The sequence below is a fragment of the Nerophis ophidion genome, linkage group LG23 (genome assembly GCF_033978795.1).
Source record: "Nerophis ophidion isolate RoL-2023_Sa linkage group LG23, RoL_Noph_v1.0, whole genome shotgun sequence".
Classification (NCBI taxonomy): domain Eukaryota; kingdom Metazoa; phylum Chordata; class Actinopteri; order Syngnathiformes; family Syngnathidae; genus Nerophis; species Nerophis ophidion.
In genome coordinates, this window is record NC_084633.1 from 40,331,330 (window position 1) to 40,351,037 (window position 19,708).

Here is a 19,708-nt window from a genome sequence, read left to right on the forward strand (position 1 = left end):
TCTTAGAAGTGAGTGACTGTTCCATACTCAGGAGCAGGGGTCCCCAAACTTTTTGACTCGGGGGCCACATTGGGTTACAACAATTTGGCTGGGGGCCTGGCTATATATATATATATATATATATATATATATATATATATATATATATATATATATATATATATATATATATATTGCGTTTTGGACCTGTTCTTCCTTCGATCAACGCCCCCAGATTGTTTGATGACACATAAGCTGGTTTTAAATCAATCAGAGACAGAGGTTGCTCATTTTTCTATTTTATTACCAAAGCGCCTTGGGAGATCAATCTAGATACAACATTTCAAAGCTCGGTCCAAATTGATCTAATCCTAAAATGGCAGTTTCTCCCTCCTCACTCACTCACCCGCCCCTCTCCTTCTCCTCCCTTTGGACAGTTGAGATAACAGATTTGTTATGGCTTCATTCCGACATTCCAAACTCAAGTTCTATGTAAAAGGCTGCCACTTTAGTTGTTCTAAAATCTGACTAGGAAATAAAAAGACAACCAAATCCAACAGTATATATATATATTACCTGCATACACAAGTCTCCAAAACGTTAACCACCATGTTGCTACGATATAAAACAAACAAAGGAAAAAATAAAAAGTGGTACTGTTTTTATAGTATGTATATATATATATATACATATATATATTCCTCGCGCACTAATTGACTGAAAGAGCGCGCACTTGCCGCTGATGATGTCACTTTATCGATGGGAAAATGCATTTTTCGACAATATGATTTGCCTGAGCGGCTAGGAAAGTAAAATGGATTAGAAAGGACGGATTAAAAAAAATAAATAATTCTAATTAAAAATAAAATCTAATTATTATTTTTTTTTTAACTTGGGATTTACCGCGGTCCGGATTTTGGATGCTGGCGGGCCGTAGTTTAGGGACTCCTGGTCTAGAGGATACATCTCCACATTAGTAAAAACGAACCGTCATTTGTGGATAAGTACCTGAAAACATAGACAAAACTGCTTGTAACGTCCTTTAGGAATGTCGTAGAGACATGAAACAAAAACCTCTGTGTAGGTTTGACTTAGAGCTAGATTTAATTTCTACTGACTTCCTTCGGCAAAAATCAACAGGAAGTTGACAAAAACCCCTTCAAAACAAAAGTTTTCTAAAAAAATTTAATTTTTGCCTCTTTGAGCTGTAATTTGACCCCCTTAAAATGCTTCAAAACTCACCACACTGCACACACACATCAGGACTGGTACAAATTGTGATCTAATAAAAAAACAAACCCCAAAACTCAAAATTGCGCCGTAGTGCCCCCTGGGAATAAAACACAGACAAAACTGCTCCTAGAAAAAAAAAACTGACAAAACTGCTTGTAACTTCGGGTAGGATTGTCGTAGAGACATGAAACAAAAACCTCTATGTAGGTCTCACTTAGACCTACATTTCATTATTTACATCCTTCAGCAAAAATCAACAGGAAGTTTTTAATTACCCCTTCAAAACAAAAGTTTTGTAAAAACCTGTCACCTTTTTTCAAACATTATCTCCTCTGAGCGCGTTTGTCGTGTCGGCTTTAAACTAGCACAGGAAAGCGATTGAACCCTTCTGAGAAAAAGTTGACGAAAGAGTTTTTCTAACTGCTCCGGTTTTGATTTGACTGACTTTACTGAAAAATATGGTCGCTGGTTATGATCCCATAACCAAAAACTCGCTTCTTGTTCCAGGCGCTCGCCAACGTTTCCGAGGCAGCTCCGCCTCCAACAACCCCAACTTGATGTACCAAGACGAGTGCGAGCGGCGAATGAGCGGCACCAAGGACGGCCGTGCGAGCAGTGGCGGCGGCAGCAGCAGCTACGGCCGCGACAGTCGAGGCGGAAGCAGCCGAGACGGGGACCGCCTGGCCTCCTCCTCCTCATCCTCTTCCTCCTCTTACAGGGATCGCAGCAGCAGGGACGGAGGACGCAGCTACAGCTCCGCCTCCAGCCAGAACAGTGCTAACAGTGCCGGCAGCAACCAGTACAGCGCCATGCCGGTGGGGACGGTCACGGCCCCCCCGCCTCTAATGGCCCAGCAGTTCAACCCAACCCAGCCTGTGATGGGCCTGATGGCTAACTCCACCTACCAGTTTGCTCCGCCTCCAGCGCCGCTGCCTCCGGGAAGAAAGTAACTTACACTTCATCCACACTTGGACCTGCCCGTCGATTACAAACACACAAAGTGCAAAGCATCACTTTCTTCTATCAGCTGTTTCTAGGTGGGCCTGCTCTTTGGAAAAGTGAGTACCGTCATTTCCTGCTCACTTTATTGTACAAACGCCCTGACACATGAAACATTTACACAGGCCTCACAAGCATACAGCAGCTGAGCGCTCTCGCTACCCTCATCCTGCGCTCTAAAGTCCTCTTCTTCAGAGCTAAAAACATATTCTCAGCCTCCTTTTCACTTTCACTTTTGCTACAGCACAACGAACACTATTGTCACTTCATGTCCAAACCAGCGTTTTAGTCTAAATGTTTGTGTAGTGTAGTGCTTCTTCCCTCGGCTGCTTTGTCAAAGAGAAGAGACTTTTAGGACCCTTCCACATTCTTGGGGCATGCTGGAGACAACAATACACCCTCAGCCCTACCTTCTCCAAGTAGGAGGCAAAGATTGCTGTGATGTTGGAAGATTACTACTTTATATTGTATTTGTCTTTTGCCCACAAGGTTACTCTCCAAATGGGTTTATTTTATTTGTATCGATGTTATAAAAATTGCCTTTTCCACGTTTAATCAAAGTATCACAATCAGTGTGTTTGGCTCATCTTCCTCCCTCGCCCAGGATTGGACGTTTCACCCCAACCTTCTCGCATTTCCCAAAGCAGATATAAACATCTTAAAGACTTCTTTTTCTCTCTTCTTCTTCCTCTTCTTCTTTATTTCTGTAGCAGCGTTAACTATCTCTTTGGTCATCAGATCTTATTTGACATCTCAAATAAATGCATGAAGTCATTAGCTTTCTCTGGACAGTTCTTTATTGAACAGGCGAGATTAATTCACGTCTGAGCCTTTCCTAACCACTTGCTGGAACCCTCTGCCCACCAAAATATGCGAAACTGTCTGAAAATAGAGCCCCAAAAGGCCTCCCACTACCTGGGCACACCTGCTGGACTCGTCGCCGTCACCAAAATACGCAAAACTGTCTGAAAATAGAGCCCCAAAAGGCCTCTCATTCCCCGGACACACCTGCTGGACTCCTTGGCATCACCAAATTGCACAAAACTGTCTGAAAATAGAGCCCCAAAAGGCCTCCCACTCTCCGGGCCCACCTGCTGGACTCCTCGGCATCACCAAATTGCACAAAACTGTCTGAAAATAGAGCCCCAAAAGGCCTCTCATTCCCCGGACACACCTGCTGGACTCCTCGGCGTCACCAAATTGCACAAAATTGTCTGAAAATAGAGCCCCAAAAGGCCTCCCACTACCCGGGCACACCTGCTGGACTCGTCGCCGTCACCAAAATACATAAAACTGTCTGAAAACAGAGCCCCAAAAGGCCTCTCATTCCCCAGACACACCTGCTGGACTCCTCGGCGTCACCAAATTGCACAAAACTGTCTGAAAATAGAGCCCCAAAAGGCCTCCTACTACCCGGGCACACCCGCTGGACTCGTCGCCGTCACCAAAATACATAAAACTGTCTGAAAATAGAGCCCCAAAAGGCCTCTCATTCCCCAGACACACCTGCTGGACTCCTTGGCGTCACCAAATCGCACAAAACTGTCTGAAATCGGTGATTGTGGGTCTCTGTTCCGTGTAGGAGCGCTATTTCCTTTTTTGATAGCCAGGCCGATCACCTTCAACCTGAAAGCTCCATTGTGTGCATTTCATCGTGTCTTCGCCATGATGAGGGTGAGTCCATACTGAGATAAATGGCCGTCTGTTTTAGATTTAATGCGCGGGTCTCCAACACTTTACAGGCCATGCAGTGACCCCCTGCTAAAATTCTGATTGTGTTTTAAATCAAACTGGTCCAAAAGACACCTTGTTAAAGTGCTAAGATATTCAAATAATACTGTATGGTGCTGCTAATAGGTAGCTAACAACTAGTGCAATTGGTGCGTTATTCGCTCGCTGACAACTAGAACACTAACTGTTAGCTGGCAACTAGTCCACTATGGACTGGACTCCACTGTGGACTGGACTCTCACACCATTATGTTAGATCCACTATGGACTGGACTCTCACTATTATGTTAGATCCACTACGGACTGGACTCTCACTATTATGTTAGATCCACTATGGACTGGACTTCACACTATTATGTTAGATCAGCTATGGACTGGACTCTTACTATTATGTTAGATCCACTATGGACAGGACTCTCACTATTATGTTAGATCCACTATGGACTGGACTCTCACTATTATGTTAGATCCACTATGGACTGGACTCTCACACTATTATGTTAGATCCACTATGGACTGGACTTCACACTATTATGTTAGATCCACTACGGACTGGACTCTCCTACTATTATGTTAGATCCACTATGGACTGGACTTTCACTATTATGTTAGATCCACTACGGACTGGACTCTCACTATTATGTTAGATCCACTATGGACTGGACTCACACTATTATGTTAGATCCACTATGGACTGGACTCACACTATTATGTTAGATCCACTATGGACTGGACTCTCACACTATTATGTTAGATCCACTATGGACTGGACTCTCACACTATTATGTTAGATCCACCACGGACTGGACTCTCCTACTATTATGTTAGATCCACTATGGACTGGACTCTCACTATTATGTTAGATCCACTACGGACTGGACTCTCACTATTATGTTAGATCCACTATGGACTGGACTCTCACTATTATGTTAGATCCACTATGGACTGGACTCTCACTATTATGTTAGATCCACTACGGACTGTACTCTCACTATTATGTTAGATCCACTATGGACTGGACTTCACACTATTATGTTAGATCCACTATGGACTGGACTCTCACTATTATGTTAGATCCACTATGGACTGGACTCACACTATTATGTTAGATCCACTATGGACTGTACTCTCACTATTATGTTAGATCCACTATGGACTGGACTTCACACTATTATGTTGGATCCACTATGGACTGGACTCTCACTATTATGTTAGATCCACTATGGACTGGACTCACACTATTATGTTAGATCCACTATGGACTGGACTCTCACACTATTATGTTAGACCCACTCGACATCCATTGCATCCGGTCTCCTCTGGTGTGTGGGGGGTCACCCACATCTGCGGTCAACTCCAAGGTTTCTCATAGTCATTCTCATTGTCATCCCACTGGGTTGTGGGTTTTTCCTTGCCCTTATGTGGGTGCTCTGCCGAGGATGTGGTTGTGGCTTGTGCAGCCCTTTGAGACACTTGTGATTTAGGGCTATATAAATAAACATTGATTGATTGATAAAAAGTATCGGCGATAGTGGCCCTTTATTACCTTGGTATCGCATCGATACCACCAACTTTGCAGTCCAGTGCTCAATGGTCCAAGAAAGTCTTTGATCTTGAATTTGACTTTCTCTTTGTATTCAAGTACTTCTTCTTCGGCACCAAAAACATCATTTTTGGACGGAACTCATTAGACCAAAAAACATTTAATTACCAAATGACCCGCAAACCAGTCTTCATTTTTCTTGACTAAAAATGTCTCCTGTGTGTAGTGACCTATGTTCCCCACTAGAACTGCTCTAGTTGGAATATAGTTCTTCACATGCTCTTGTTGAAGGATGCTGATATGTTTAAGAGTTCTTTCTTTTTACATAGCCATGTTGAGAGCAACTTTTCTACCTTTCTGTCTTTGTCCTCAGATCCCAGGTTAGGGTCGTAAACCATTGGAATGTGGATACAACCCCCACCTCTCTTATCACCTTATGGTGGTGGTGGAGGGGGGGGGTTTCTTTTGTGTGAATAGGGTGTGTTTTTTCCTCGGAATGCCAGATCAACTAGCCGATATGAAAGTATGGGTTAAGTTGACCTCCTAAAGCAGGGGTCGGAAACCCGCGGCTCTTTAGCGCCGCCCTAGTGGCTCTCTGGAGCTTTTTCAAAAATATATGAAAAATGGAAATGATGAGAGGAAAAAACATATTTTTTGTTTGAATATGGTTTTCGTAGGAGGACAAACATGACACAAATCTCCCTAATTGTTATAAAGCACACTGTTTATATTAAACATGCTTTACTGATTCCAGTATTTGGCGAGTGCTGTTTTGTCCTACTAATTTTGGCGGTCCTTGAACTCACCCTAGTTTGTTTACATGTATAACTTTCTAAGACGTGATTTATGCCACTTCTTTTTCTGTCTCATTTTGTCCACCAAACTTTTAACATTGTGCATGAATGCACAAAGGTGAGTTTTGTTGATGTTATTGACTTGTGTGGAGTGCTAATCAGACATATTTGGTCACTGCATGACTGCAAGCTAATCGATGCTAACATGCTATTTAGGCTAGCTATATGTACATATTGCATCATTATGTCTCATTTGTAGCTATACTTGAGCTCATTTAGTTTCCTTTAAGTCCTCTTAATTCAATTTATATCTCATGACACACTATCTGTATGTAATATGGCTTTTATTTTTTTTGCGGCTCCAGACAGATTTGTTTTTGTATTTTTGGTCCAATATGGCTCTTTCAACATTTTGGGTTGCCGACCCCTGTACTAAAGCTTTGGTAAAACTTGAAAATATTCCAATTCTGTCTCGATGGTCCTTAATTCTTCCTCAGCATATATGTCATCGAAAGAACTTGGCAAACATTAGATTCCCCGGGAGGAAGAACTGGTCCTACACAACACACTCCATTGACTTTAATACAAGGATGTGTTGGACTTTACTTTTTACTCAAATAAATGTTGAAGAATTTATTTTAAATCGTTTTAGTCAACTAAATGTTGTGAAATTTAATTTAGGTCGTTTTAGTTGACTAAATGTATGTATATATATATATATATATATATATATATATATATATATATATATATATATATATATATATATATACTGTATATATATTCAATCAATGTTTATTTATATAGCCCTAAATCACAAGGGTCTCAAAGGGCTGCACAAACCACGACGACATCCTCGGTAGAGCCCACATAAGGGCAAGGAAAAACTCACACCCAGTGGGACGTTGGTGACAGTTGAGTTTGAGTGACAATGATGACTATGAGAAACCTTGGCGAGGACCCCCCTGCAGAGGACCGAAAGCAATGGATGTCGAGCAGGTCTAACATGATATTGTGAAAGTCCAATCCATAGTTGATCCAACATAACGGTGAGAATCCAGTCCAAAGTGGATCCAATATAGTAGCTAGACTCCCGTCCATAGTGGAGGCGGATCAGCAGCGCAGAGATGTCCCCAACCGATACACAGGCGAGCGGTCCATCTGAGTCCCGACTCTGGACAGCCAGTACTTCATCCATGGCCATCAGACCAGACCCCCTCCGACATAGGAGAAAAAGAAAAGAAGCGGCAGATCAACTGGTCTAAAAACGGAGTCTATTTAAAGGCTAGAGTATACAGATGAGTTTTAAGATGAGACTTAAATGCTTCTACTGAGGTAGCATCTCGAACTGGGAGGGCATTCCAGAGTACTGGAGCCCGAAATGAAAACGCTCTATAGCCCGCAGATTTTTGGGGGGCTTTAGGAATCACTAATAAGCCGGAGTCCTTTGAAGGCAGATTTCTTGCCGGGACATATGGTACAATACAATCGGCAAGATAGGATGGAGCTAGACCGTGTAGTATTTTATACGTAAGTAGTAAAACCTTAAAGTCACATCTTAAGTGCACAGGAAGCCAGTGCAGGTGAGCCAGTATAGGTATATATGTATGTATATATGTATATAAAGGTATATACAGTATAGGTATATATGTATGTATATATGTATATAAAGGTATATATGTATGTATATAAAGGTATATACAGTATAGGTATATATGTATGTATATATGTATATAAAGGTATATACAGTATAGGTATATATGTATGTATATATGTATATAAAGGTATATACAGTACAGGCGTAATGTGATTGAAATTTATTGTTCTTGTCAAAAGTCTAGGAGCAGCATTTTGTACCAACTGTAATCTTTTAATGCTAGACATGGGGAGACCCGAAAATAATACGTTACAGTAATCGAGACGAGACGTAACAAACGCATGGATATTGATCTTGGCGTCTTTAGTGGACAAAATGGAGCGAATTTTAGCGATATTACGGAGATGAAAGAAGGCTGTTTTAGTAACGCTTTTAATGTGTGACTCAAAGGAGAGAGTTGGGTGGAAAATAATACCCAGATTCTTTACCGAGTCACCTTGTTTAATTGTTTGGTTGTCAAATGTTAAAGTTGTATTATTAAATAGAGGTCGGTGTCTAGCAGGACCGATAATCAGCATTTCTGTTTTTTTGACGTTGATTTGCAAAAATGTGTGTGTGTATATATATATATATATATATATATATATATATATATAAAACAATGAAATATAGTTCTTAACTGTACTGCAAAGTTCAACTTCATGACAATAACAGGAAGTCTAAACCGTTTCAGTCGACTAAATGTCGAGGAATTTCATCTTGATCACAGTTGACTAAAATGGGGACGGCGTGGGAGAGTGGCGGTGCCAGCAACCTGAGGGTTCCTGGTTCAATCCCCACCTACTACCAACCACGTCCTTGAGCAAGAGACTTCACCCTTGCTCCTGATGGGTCCAGGTTAAGGCCTTGCGTGGTTATCTCCTGCCATCAGTGTGTGAATGTGGAAGTAGTGTCAAAGCGCTTTGAGTACTTTGAAGGTAGAAAAGCGCTACTCAAGTATAAACTATTTACCATTTAAAATGTTGAGGAATTGAATTTAGATCGTTTCAGTCAACTAAATGACTTAGAACAAATCATTTATTTTTGACCAAAAGAATTAATGACTAAAACTAAATCCAACATTAAAATGAAGACGATCGGCCATAACTAAGACTAACGTTTTAGTCAACAAAATCAACACTGAAAGCAAACTTATCTGAGCAGAAATGTCCTTTTATTCACATCTTTTGAAACTAATAACCTTTTGACACACTTTTCAAGTGGACAAAGTTGTGCTACATTTATTTTTCTGAAACTTTCCAGTCTTGCTCAACAAGAACATTTAGACTTTGCTTTGGCTTCCAATTAGGGAACATAAATTCCATTCCAACGCCACCACGCACCTGTGTGTGTGTGTGTGTGTGTGTGTGTGTGTGTGTGTGTGTGTGTGTGTGTGTGTGTGTGTGGACTTTACTCCTGAGGGGACTTTTGAGGGGACATGTTGGCGTATAAAGCAGGAGTGAGGCTGAGGAGGAGCAGACCTCAGGAAGAAGATGAAGACCTTCAAGAACTTTGCTGTGCTGCTTGCAGCTCTGCTAGGTAACAACTTATTCAACTTGTGCTCACTTTAGTCTGTGGGGATGCTAACCGTGTGTGTGTGTGTGTGTGTGTGTGTGCAGCTGTGGCGTGTGTGTGTGAGGGTGTGACCTTCGGCCAGCTCTGCGAGGGTAACTCCATGAACACGAAGAGGACGTCAGACAGCTGGGGCCAGGGTCACTACGGGGCCCCCCGGTAAGACAGCATGCGGGCACAAGCGCTAGGCCACGCCCACTAGGGATCACATGACTTTAAAGAAATGTGTCCTTCATAAAAAAAGTCATGTTGAAGCATCTCTTGGCACACATAACTGTGGTGCGCTCAAGAACCCTGGATTGAAGTTGAGGTGTGTGTTCCAGCGGCTCCAGGACCCACCAAGGTGTGGACATCGCTTGCCAAGACGGCTCGGTGGTCTACGCTCCTTTTGACCTGACTCTGGGCGGCAAGCTCATCGTCTACAGCGACTCCGCCGGCAAGGAGGCCATCAACAGCGGCATCAACCTGCGGGGGGAAGGTCAGTGCCCCCTCCCCCGAATGCCAACACAAACTAAACAATGGCATCAACACATTTTCAATCCAAACTACATTTTAATTGCAAATAACGTTTTGGTTGAAAATCATTTTTTGGGTTACAATCTTTGTTTTGTTAGTTTTAGCTGAACATTGATTCTTTTGCTGGCACACACAACTTTTGCCTGAAAATAGTTTTTTAATGTCATTAATCGTTTTTGTTGTTGTTCCAAATCGTTTTATTTTTGGTTCCAAATCGGTTTTTGGTTACAAATCTGTTTGTTACAAAATAAATTTGGGTTGCAAATTGTAATCTTTTTTTTTTTTTTTTAACAAATTGTTTTTGGTTATAGCAAACATTTTTCTTGTTTGAATAATTTTTACTTAAGAATAATTTGTGTTGGTACATTGCCACTTTGGGTTTTTGGCTGATAACTCATTTTTTGGTTATAAATAGGTTTTTGCGTGCAATTTTCTTTTTTTTTTTTTTACACATAGCTCTTTTAGCTGAAATTTTTGTTGGTTTTATATATATATATATATATATATATATATATACATGTATATATGTATGTATATATATATGTATATATATACACATACGTATATATATATATATATGTATATATGTATGTATATATATATGTATGTGTATGTATATATATGTATATGTATGTATATATATGTATGTATGTATGTGTATATATATATGTATATATATATGTCTATATATGTATGTATATCCATCCATCCATTTTCTACCGCTTATTTCCCTTTGGGGTCGCGGGGGGCGCTGGTGCCTATCTCAGCTACAATCGGGCGGAAGGCGGGGTACACCCTGGACAAGTCGCCACCTCATCGCAGGGCATGTATGTATATATATATATATATATATATATATATATATATATATATATATATATATATATATATGTATACGTGTGTGTGTGTGTATATATATCCATCCATCCATTTTCTACCGCTTATTCCCTTTTGGGGTCGCGGGGGGCGCTGGCGCCTATCTCAGCTACAATCGGGCGGAAGGCGGGGTACACCCTGGACAAGTCGCCACCTCATCACAGGGCCAACACAGATAGACAGACAACATTCACACACATTCACACACTAGGGCCAATTTAGTGTTGCCAATCAACCTATCCCCAGGTGCATGTCTTTGGAAGTGGGAGGAGCCTATCCCCAGGTGCATGTCTTTGGAGGTGGGAGGGGCCTATCCCCAGGTGCATGTCTTTGGAGGTGGGAGGGGCCTATCCCCAGGTGCATGTCTTTGGAGGTGGGAGGAGCCTATCCCCAGGTGCATGTCTTTGGAGGTGGGAGGGGCCTATCCCCAGGTGCATGTCTTTGGAGGTGGGAGGGGCCTATCCCCAGGTGCATGTCTTTGGAGGTGGGAGGGGCCTATCCCCAGGTGCATGTCTTTGGAGGTGGGAGGGGCCTATCCCCAGGTGCATGTCTTTGGAGGTGGGAGGGGCCTATACCCAGGTGCATGTCTTTGGAGGTGGGAGGGGCCTATCCCCAGGTGCATGTCTTTGGAGGTGGGAGGGGCCTATCCCCAGGTGCATGTCTTTGGAGGTGGGAGGGGCCTATCCCCAGGTGCATGTCTTTGGACGTGGGAGGGGCCTATCCCCAGGTGCATGTCTTTGGAGGTGGGAGGGGCCTATCCCCAGGTGCATGTCTTTGGAGGTGGGAGGGGCCTATCCCCAGGTGCATGTCTTTGGAGGTGGGAGGGGCCTATACCCAGGTGCATGTCTTTGGAGGTGGGAGGGGCCTATCCCCAGGTGCATGTCTTTGGAGGTGGGAGGAAGCCGGAGTAGCCGGAGGGAACCCACGCATTCAAACTCCACACAGAAAGATGCCGAGCCTGGAATTGAACCCAGGACTGCAGGACCTTCGTATTGTGAGGCAGACGCACTAACCCCTCTGCTACCGTGAAGCCCCTGTGTATGTATATATATATATATATATATACATATATATGTATATATACATATATATAAATATGCATATATTTATGTATATATATACATATATACGTATGTATATATGTATATATGTGTATATATATGTATGTGTGTATATATATATATACACATATATATGTATATATACATATATATATAAATATGCATATATAAGTATATATATACGTATATATACATGTATGTATATGTATGTATGTTTGTATATGTGTGTATATATACACATATATATGTATATATACATATATATATGTATATATACATATATATACACGTGTATATATACATATATACGTATATATACATGTATGTATATATATATATATGTATGTATGTATGTATGTATATATATGTATGTATATATATATATATGTATACACTTATATATACATATATATGTATGTATATAAATGTATGCTGCTGAAATCCTATGTATTGAATGAATACAGAATCGGAAAAGTATTGTGTTCGAATTGAGAATCGCGTTGAATCGAAAAAATCGATACAACATCGAATCGTGACCCCAAGAATCGATATTGAATCGAATCGTGGGACACCCAAAGATTCGCAGCCCTAATATATATATAAATATATATATATATATACATATATATATATATATATATATATATAAATATATATATATATATATTTTTTCTTCTTTTCTTTCAAATCCATAGTTTTTGTTTGCAAATGCATTATTTCATTGTGTTGCATGAAAAGAGCCACATGTCCCTCCATAACCTTCTTCCTTGTGTCCCGCAGGTCTGTGCGTCAAGCTCTTCTACGTGGACCCTGACCAGACATCTGGGACCGTGTACAAGGGCCAGCGTATCGGCGTCATGATGCCCATGCAGAGCGTCTACCCAGGGATCACCTCGCACGTGCACGTGCAGATGTGCGATAAGAGCGACCCCACGCCCTACTTCTAAACCACTTTTCATGTTGACCGCCTCAAATGTTCACTTCAGCCTCCATCACAACTTTATTGACAAATAGTGGCAATAATCTGACACGCAACAATATGTTGCAAATAGTCCGGCCAGCACGTGTCATTAATAAAGAGGTCAACTTGTGTGATATTGTCATCTTTACTGGCCTATTTAGTTGGCAAGAATGTATTTCTGGAGTATACCAAGTGCTCCCCATGTAGCCAAACTTTGGCGCCACATCCCCTCACACTTGACATCTTTACACGCGCTCAAATGAACCATGGCATGAAGAGAACATCTTTTAAAACACTTTTAAAAACCCTCATTAGGTTTCCCACTTTTTGAAAAATGACATGAACATATCTAGATTCATCCTCTGAAATAATTTTGTCTATAAGATAGTAAACAAAACATGATCTTAAATGATATAAAGAGGTCAAATCTGCTTTAGTTTCACAGTGTAGAGATGATCTGATTTACATATAATTATCACTGGATCATACGAATCATTGCACATAATCATTAGGTAATATTATTAGTGCATCTCCATATCCTCTTTATTTGAAAACCGCTGACGCCTCTATTTCTTACTTCAACGGAGGGTCCTTGAATGCACTACAGTTATGTGTGAGACGAAAAAGGGAAATTAACATCACTTACATGAAAAAGTTAGTCAAAATTGCACCAATACTTTGTACTGTACTGCCAAAGTGGTTTTTTTTAAAGAAAGAAAAACGGTAAGGAAGCGTTCATTCAGGAGATTAAGATTTATGAAATAAAAGTAATTTTATTTTGAAAGGTTTGTGCTTTCATCGCCACGTGGGGGCGCTGTTCTTCCAACGGCGCCTCTTCTCCGGCACTGATTAGTTGGATTGAAAGGTAAAAGTGCTTCATAAAAGACACTCCACGCGTGTAATCTGTGCAAGGTAGTCCTGAGCAGCGTGACGTCATGTGTACGCAACACTGTTCGTGTTTGCTGCGAGAAAATGTCCTCTTCTTTTTGGCAACGCTGCACGGTGTTGACACATCCGGGTACCGCACAGTCTGCCCAATCTCGCCATAGAAAAAGGGCCCCCGACCCATTTGCGCATGCGCTTACAAAACAAATTCCCGACATCTATTGAGTCATAAAAATGCATTAAAAAAATAACGTAGAGGAGGCGGGTTTAAAAAGACCAGTTTTAGTTTAGAAAGAATAGTTTTGGTTTTAGTTTAGAAAGACTAGTTTTAGTTTTAATTGTGAAAGACTAGTTTTAGTATAGAAAGAATAGTTTTGGTTTTAGTTTAGAAAGACTAGTTTTAGTTTTAATTTAGAAAGACTAGTTTTAGTTTAGAAAGACTAGTTTTTGTTTTTGTTTAGAAAGACTAGTTTTTGTTTTATTTTAGAAGACTAGTTTTAGTTTAGAAAGACAAGTTTTAGTTTTAGTTCAGAAAGACTAGTTTTATTTAGAAAGACTACTTTTAGTTTAGAAAGACTAGTTTTAGTTTGAGTATAGAAAGACTACTTTTAGTTTAGAAAGACTAGTTTTAGTTTTCATTTAGAAAGACTAGTTTTAGTTTAGAAGAACTAGTTTTCGTTTTTGTTTAGAAAGACTAGTTTCTGTTTTAGTTTAGAAAGACTACTTTTAGTTTTAGTTTAGAAAGACTAATTTTAGTTTAGAAAGACTAGTTTTAGTTTAGAAAGACTAGTTTTAGTTTAGAAAGACTAGTTTTAGTTTTAGTTTAGAAAGACTAGTTTTAGTTTAGAAAAACAAATGTTTTAGTTTTCGTTCAGAAAGACTAGTTTGAGTTTAGAGAGACTAGTTTTAGTTTAGAAAGACTAGTTTTAGTTTTGTTTCAGAAAGACTATTTTTAGTTTAGAAAGACTAGTTTTAATTTTAGTTCAGAAAGACTAGTTTTAGTTTAGAAACACTAGTTTTAATTTTAGTTCAGAAAGACTAGTTTAAGTTTAGAAGACTAGTTTTAGTTCAGAAAGACTAGTTTTAGTTTAGAAAGACTAGTTTTAGTTTAGAAAGACCAGTTTTAGTTTAGAAAGACTAGTTTTAGTTTTAGTTTAGAAAGAATAGTTTTAGTTTAGAAAAACTAGTTTTAGTTTTGGTTCAGAAAGACTAGTTTTAAGTTTAGAAAAATAAGTTTTAGTTTTTAAAGACTAGCGCAGCGCAGGGATGACCACGCCCCCTGCTCCCCAGAGCTCATTTGATTGGTCACTGCAAAGTCTCTTCTTCTTCTGGCTGCTCTCGCTAACTTCTCACGCAGTGTTAGTGCGCCACTTTTGCCCCCATCGGTCGCTGTGGAACATCAATGTGTGTCTTGATGAGGACACCTGCTGAATGAAAGAAGCGTCCTGAAGGTGAAAATGTGACAGTCGTTGTCATGACAAATGTACACATTGTTGGATTGACTTTGTGTATTTGTTATCTTTATATTCAGTGTTCTCGTGAGACGTGTAAAAAACGCCAACTCAACACCAAGCCGAACCGGAGTCAATGAAGAGAATGTCGTAAGCTTGACCATTTACTTTTGACAATTCCTTCATAGACAAGATGGTGAAAAACTGAAAAGAAGAAGAGACACAACACACTTATTGCCTCTCTACATATTAGTTCACAATGACATATACAAATGTAACGGTAATGTCGGAACATGTCCAGCAGAGGGAGACTCCCGTCTGCCTAAAAGACTTGAACACATAGTATCTAGTTCGACAAATATATTTAACAAATCGGCACTATAACACTTTTTTAACGTGTCTCACATATTAACTTATTAAAGACGACTTACGGCATTGCTTCTTCGCCGCTTTGTGTAGGATGGCAACAGAAAGTACTACAGAAGACCACAAAATGTAGCTCTAGTTTTCGAACAAATACCGGAAGTCAACCAACAGGAAGTCATTTAGCGGAAGTGACATCTTCTAACTGCTGTTTACCGATTATAGCGTGCAATAAATATAAACAACTTTAACTCCAAATTAAAGCATTACAGTTACTAATACACAATATTAAGTAATACCAAAATAGTATCATGTAAATAATATTAACAGTTGACTTCAGGACAACACATTATATGTATTTATGGCAAATGGGCGGGGCTACCACTGACACGTGACCACTTGGGTAGCTTTAAAAAAATGCCGTCATGGTTTGGTTTGGTAAAAGCAGCGCACTTCGTCACCAGCACACCTCACTGGTAAGATCATTTTGTTCTGAACTATTCTTTAAATCCCATGCTTGCCCGCTTCCTTGCTTTTCTGTTTGTTGTGTGTCCGCTATGTCCGCGGTGCTTACTGCTTGACAGCCAGGGCAAACACTCACTCTTTTAGTTGTGGAACGGCGTTGGCAAAATGATGAAGTTAAAGAGTTCAAGAGTATAATGTGCGGATTGAAATGTGTTGGATTAGATTGTTGGCACGTTGTGTGTGTCCGCCTGCATTGGAGACTTCCAAGGTTTTCGGTACGGCTTGAGTTTAAAAATACCGGCACTTTACTTCCTGGTTTGCCTGGTGGGATTTGTAGTTCTTTTGTGTAGTCCTGCTCATGTGTGTAATGTGTGCCTCAAACAGAGCGCCTGTGTTTTATGTCTTTTTAGTTGTCCAAACTTTTTCCACTTAGAGCCGCAGACTGAAAAATCAAAGCAAGTTAGGGGCCATTTTGACATAAAAAAAAAAAGAAAAAACATACACTATATGTATAAAAAATATACATTTCGGCCTCTACTCAGGCTTGATCCCGGCTGGAACATCAACGTTAAAAAAAAAAAAAATCAATGGGATGAAAGTAATTGTACTATATTTTATAATTTTCAATTATTTCACCTTTCGAAGTTTTCTTAAACCTTACCAAAGAAGTGCATGTCTTCAGCTCACAACTGAGCTTGTTCCACCATTCAACTTCAAAAACTGAATTACATTAGTATTTTATATTCGTTCTCGCTTTACTTATATCAAAAATCAATGTCCCCCGTAAATCAATCAATCAATCAATCAATGTTTACTTATATAGCCCTAAATCACTAGTGTCTCAAAGGGCTGCACAAACCACCACGACATCCTCGGTAGGAAAACTCACACCCAGTGGGACATTGGTGACAATGATGACTATGAGAACCTTAGAGAGGAGGAAAGCAATGGATGTCGAGCGGGTCTAACATGATACTGTGAAAGTTCAATCCACAATGGATACAACACAGTCGCGAGAGTCCAGTCCAAAGAGGATCCAAGACACAGCAGCGAGAGTCCCGTTCACAGCGGAGCCAGCAGGAAACCATCCCAAGCGTAGGCGGACCAGCAGCGCAGAGATGTCCCCAGCCGATACACAGGCGAGCAGCACATGGCCACCGGATCGGACCGGACCCCCTCCACACGGGAGAGTGGGACATAGAAGAAAAAGAAAAGAAACGGCAGATCAACTGGTCTAAAAAGGGAGTCTATTTAAAGGCTAGAGTATACAAATGAGTTTTAAGGTGAGACTTAAATGCTTCTACTGAGGTGGCATCGCGAACTGTTACCGGGAGGGCATTCCAGAGTACTGGAGCCCGAACGGAAAATGCTCTATAGCCCGCAGACTTTTTTTGGGCTTTGGGAATCACTAATAAGCCGGAGTCCTTTGAACGCAGATTTCTTGCCGGGACATATGGTACAATACAATCGGCAAGATAGGATGGAGCTAGACCGTGTAGTATTTTATACATAAGTAGTAAAACCTTAAAGTCACATCTTAAGTGCACAGGAAGCCAGTGCAGGTATATATGTATGTATATATGTATATAAAGGTATATACAGTACAGGCGTAATGTGATCAAACTTTCTTGTTCTTGTCAAAAGTCTAGCAGCCGCATTTTGTACCAACTGTAATCTTTTAATGCTAGACATGGGGAGACCCGAAAATAATACGTTACAGTAGTCGAGGCGAGACGTAACAAACGCATGGATAATGATCTCAGCGTCTTTAGTGGACAGAATGGAGCGAATTTTAGCGATATTACGGAGATGAAAGAAGGCCGTTTTAGTAACGCTTTTAATGTGTGCCTCAAAGGAGAGAGTTGGGTCGAAGATAATACCCAGATTCTTTACCGTGTCGCCTTGTTTAATTGTTTGGTTGTCAAATGTTAGAGTTGTATTATTAAATAGAGTTCGGTGTCTAGCAGGACCGATAATCAGCATGTCCGTTTTTTTGGCGTTGAGTTGCAAAAATGATAGTTTTCTCCTCTTAAATGACATAAGCTAAGAATACAAGCTGGAAGGCTGTTCTTGTTTTTAAAAACACAGTATCTGAAAATGTTAATAAGTTTGAACTTATAAATAATGTATTAATATGTTCATAGTAGCACACTTTGTGTTTTATTCTAATGCAGTGGTTCTCAAATGGGGGTACTTGAAGGTATGCTAAGGGGTACATCAGATCTTTTTTAAATATTCTAAAAATAGCAACAATTCAAAAATCATTTTTAAATATATTTATTGAATAATACTTCAACAAAATATGAATGTAAGTTCATAAACTGTGAAAAGAAATGCAACAATGCAATATTCAGTGTTGACAGCTAGATTTTGTGTGGACATGTTCCATAAATATTGATGTTAAAGATTTCTTTTTTTGTGAAGAAATGTTGAGAATGAAGTTGATGAATCTCTATTATAATCCCCAAAGAGGACACTTTAAGTTGATGATTACTTCTATGTGGAGAAATCTGCATTTATAATTGAATCACTTGTTGATTTTTCACCAAGTCTGTAGTTATTTTTATATCTTTTTTTCCAAATAGTTCAAGAAAGACCACTACAAATGAGCAATATTTTGCACTGTTGTACAATTTAATGAATCAGAAACTGATGACATAGTGCAGAATTTTACTTCTTTATCTCTGTTTTTCAACCAAAAATGCTCTGCTGTGATTAGGGGGTACTTGAACTAAAAACATGTTCACAGGGGGTACATCACTGGAAAAAGGTTGAGAACCACTGTTCTATGACCCTTTTTTGAAGTTTTATTATTGGGTCTATGTTTGTTTTATGAACATTTCCCCAAATTTCAACACAATATGTTCCATCCATCCATTTTCTACCGCTTATTCCCTTTTTTGGGGTCGCGGGGGGCGCTGGCGCCTATCTCAGCTACAATCGGGCGGAAGGCGGGGTACACCCTGGACAAGTCGCCACCTCATCGCAGGGCCAACACAGATAGACAGACAACATTCACACTCACATTCACAATAGGGCCAATTTTAGTGTTGCCAATCAACCTATCCCCAGGTGCATGTCTTTGGAGGTGGGAGGAAGCCGGAGTACCCGGAGGGAACCCACGCATTCACGGGGAGAACATGCAAACTCCACACAGAAAGATCCAGAGCCTGGATTTGAACCCAGGACTGCAGGACCTTCGTATTGTGAGGCAGACACACTAACCCCTCTGCCACCGTGAAGCCCACACAATATGTTAAATATGGAAAATAAAATAATAATGCAGGCATTTCTCATTCAGCGTGTGTTTTACTTTATAAAGAATAGCAATGGATTTGGATATTTTTCCCTTTATATATTCAATACGCGGTTTCCAACATTGTTTATGATCAATTATTATTCCCAAGAATTTAGTTTCATATACTCTATCAATTTCCACTGGATTTAATTTTAATTTTGCTTCACAATTTGTCCTAAACACCATAGATTTAGTTTTCATACCATTTACTGATAACTTATTAATACCAAACCATTTTTTTTAGCTGAATTAACTCAACCTCGATTATACTCAACACTTCCTTCAAGTCAAAACCTCAAGTCGAACCTCGGATTCAGGGGGAACAGTGTTAATATTCTAGTGGGCC

The 19,708-nt window shown here is 40.1% G+C and overlaps 3 protein-coding genes and 1 long non-coding RNA gene across 4 annotated transcripts in view; 3 read left to right on the plus strand and 1 right to left on the minus strand.

Annotated features, from left to right (window-relative positions):
- Window positions 1-2,988, plus strand: part of LOC133541277 (probable ATP-dependent RNA helicase DDX17) — a 28,633-nt gene extending 25,645 nt beyond the window's left edge. Inside the window, exon 13 of the mRNA XM_061884586.1 lies at window positions 1,720-2,988. Within this exon, the coding sequence (XP_061740570.1) occupies window positions 1,720-2,162 (443 nt within the window). The 3' untranslated portion in view covers window positions 2,163-2,988. The remainder of the gene's footprint in view (window positions 1-1,719) is intronic.
- A 6,305-nt stretch (window positions 2,989-9,293) lies between these two features.
- Window positions 9,294-13,031, plus strand: LOC133541279 (leukocyte cell-derived chemotaxin-2-like). The gene is made up of 4 exons (XM_061884590.1): window positions 9,294-9,453; window positions 9,534-9,645; window positions 9,810-9,964; window positions 12,720-13,031. Exons 1-4 carry the CDS (start codon window positions 9,408-9,410, stop codon window positions 12,884-12,886), a joined length of 480 nt encoding a protein of 159 aa, XP_061740574.1. The 5' UTR covers window positions 9,294-9,407; the 3' UTR covers window positions 12,887-13,031.
- LOC133541280 (uncharacterized) lies at window positions 12,789-15,873 on the minus strand. Its single transcript, XR_009803827.1, has 2 exons — window positions 15,668-15,873; window positions 12,789-15,440 (listed from the first exon to the last, which is right to left on the minus strand). It is a non-coding gene; the product is annotated as an uncharacterized LOC133541280 (long non-coding RNA).
- A 98-nt stretch (window positions 15,874-15,971) lies between these two features.
- The window catches only part of LOC133541278 (ADP-ribosylation factor-binding protein GGA1-like), a 56,014-nt gene continuing 52,277 nt past the window's right edge, over window positions 15,972-19,708 (plus strand). Inside the window, exon 1 of the mRNA XM_061884589.1 lies at window positions 15,972-16,075. The gene's annotated coding sequence lies outside the window, so the exon portion shown is untranslated. The remainder of the gene's footprint in view (window positions 16,076-19,708) is intronic.

Excerpts from the sequence above, each read along its gene's own strand:
- LOC133541279 (XM_061884590.1), top strand. The coding sequence starts at position 9,408 with ATGAAGACCTTCAAGAACTTTGCTGTGCTGCTTGCAGCTCTGCTAG. Across the intron at positions 9,454-9,533 it reads GCTGCTTGCAGCTCTGCTAG|CTGTGGCGTGTGTGTGTGAG; the intron begins GTAACAACTTAT and ends GTGTGTGTGCAG. Across the intron at positions 9,965-12,719 it reads CATCAACCTGCGGGGGGAAG|GTCTGTGCGTCAAGCTCTTC; the intron begins GTCAGTGCCCCC and ends TGTGTCCCGCAG.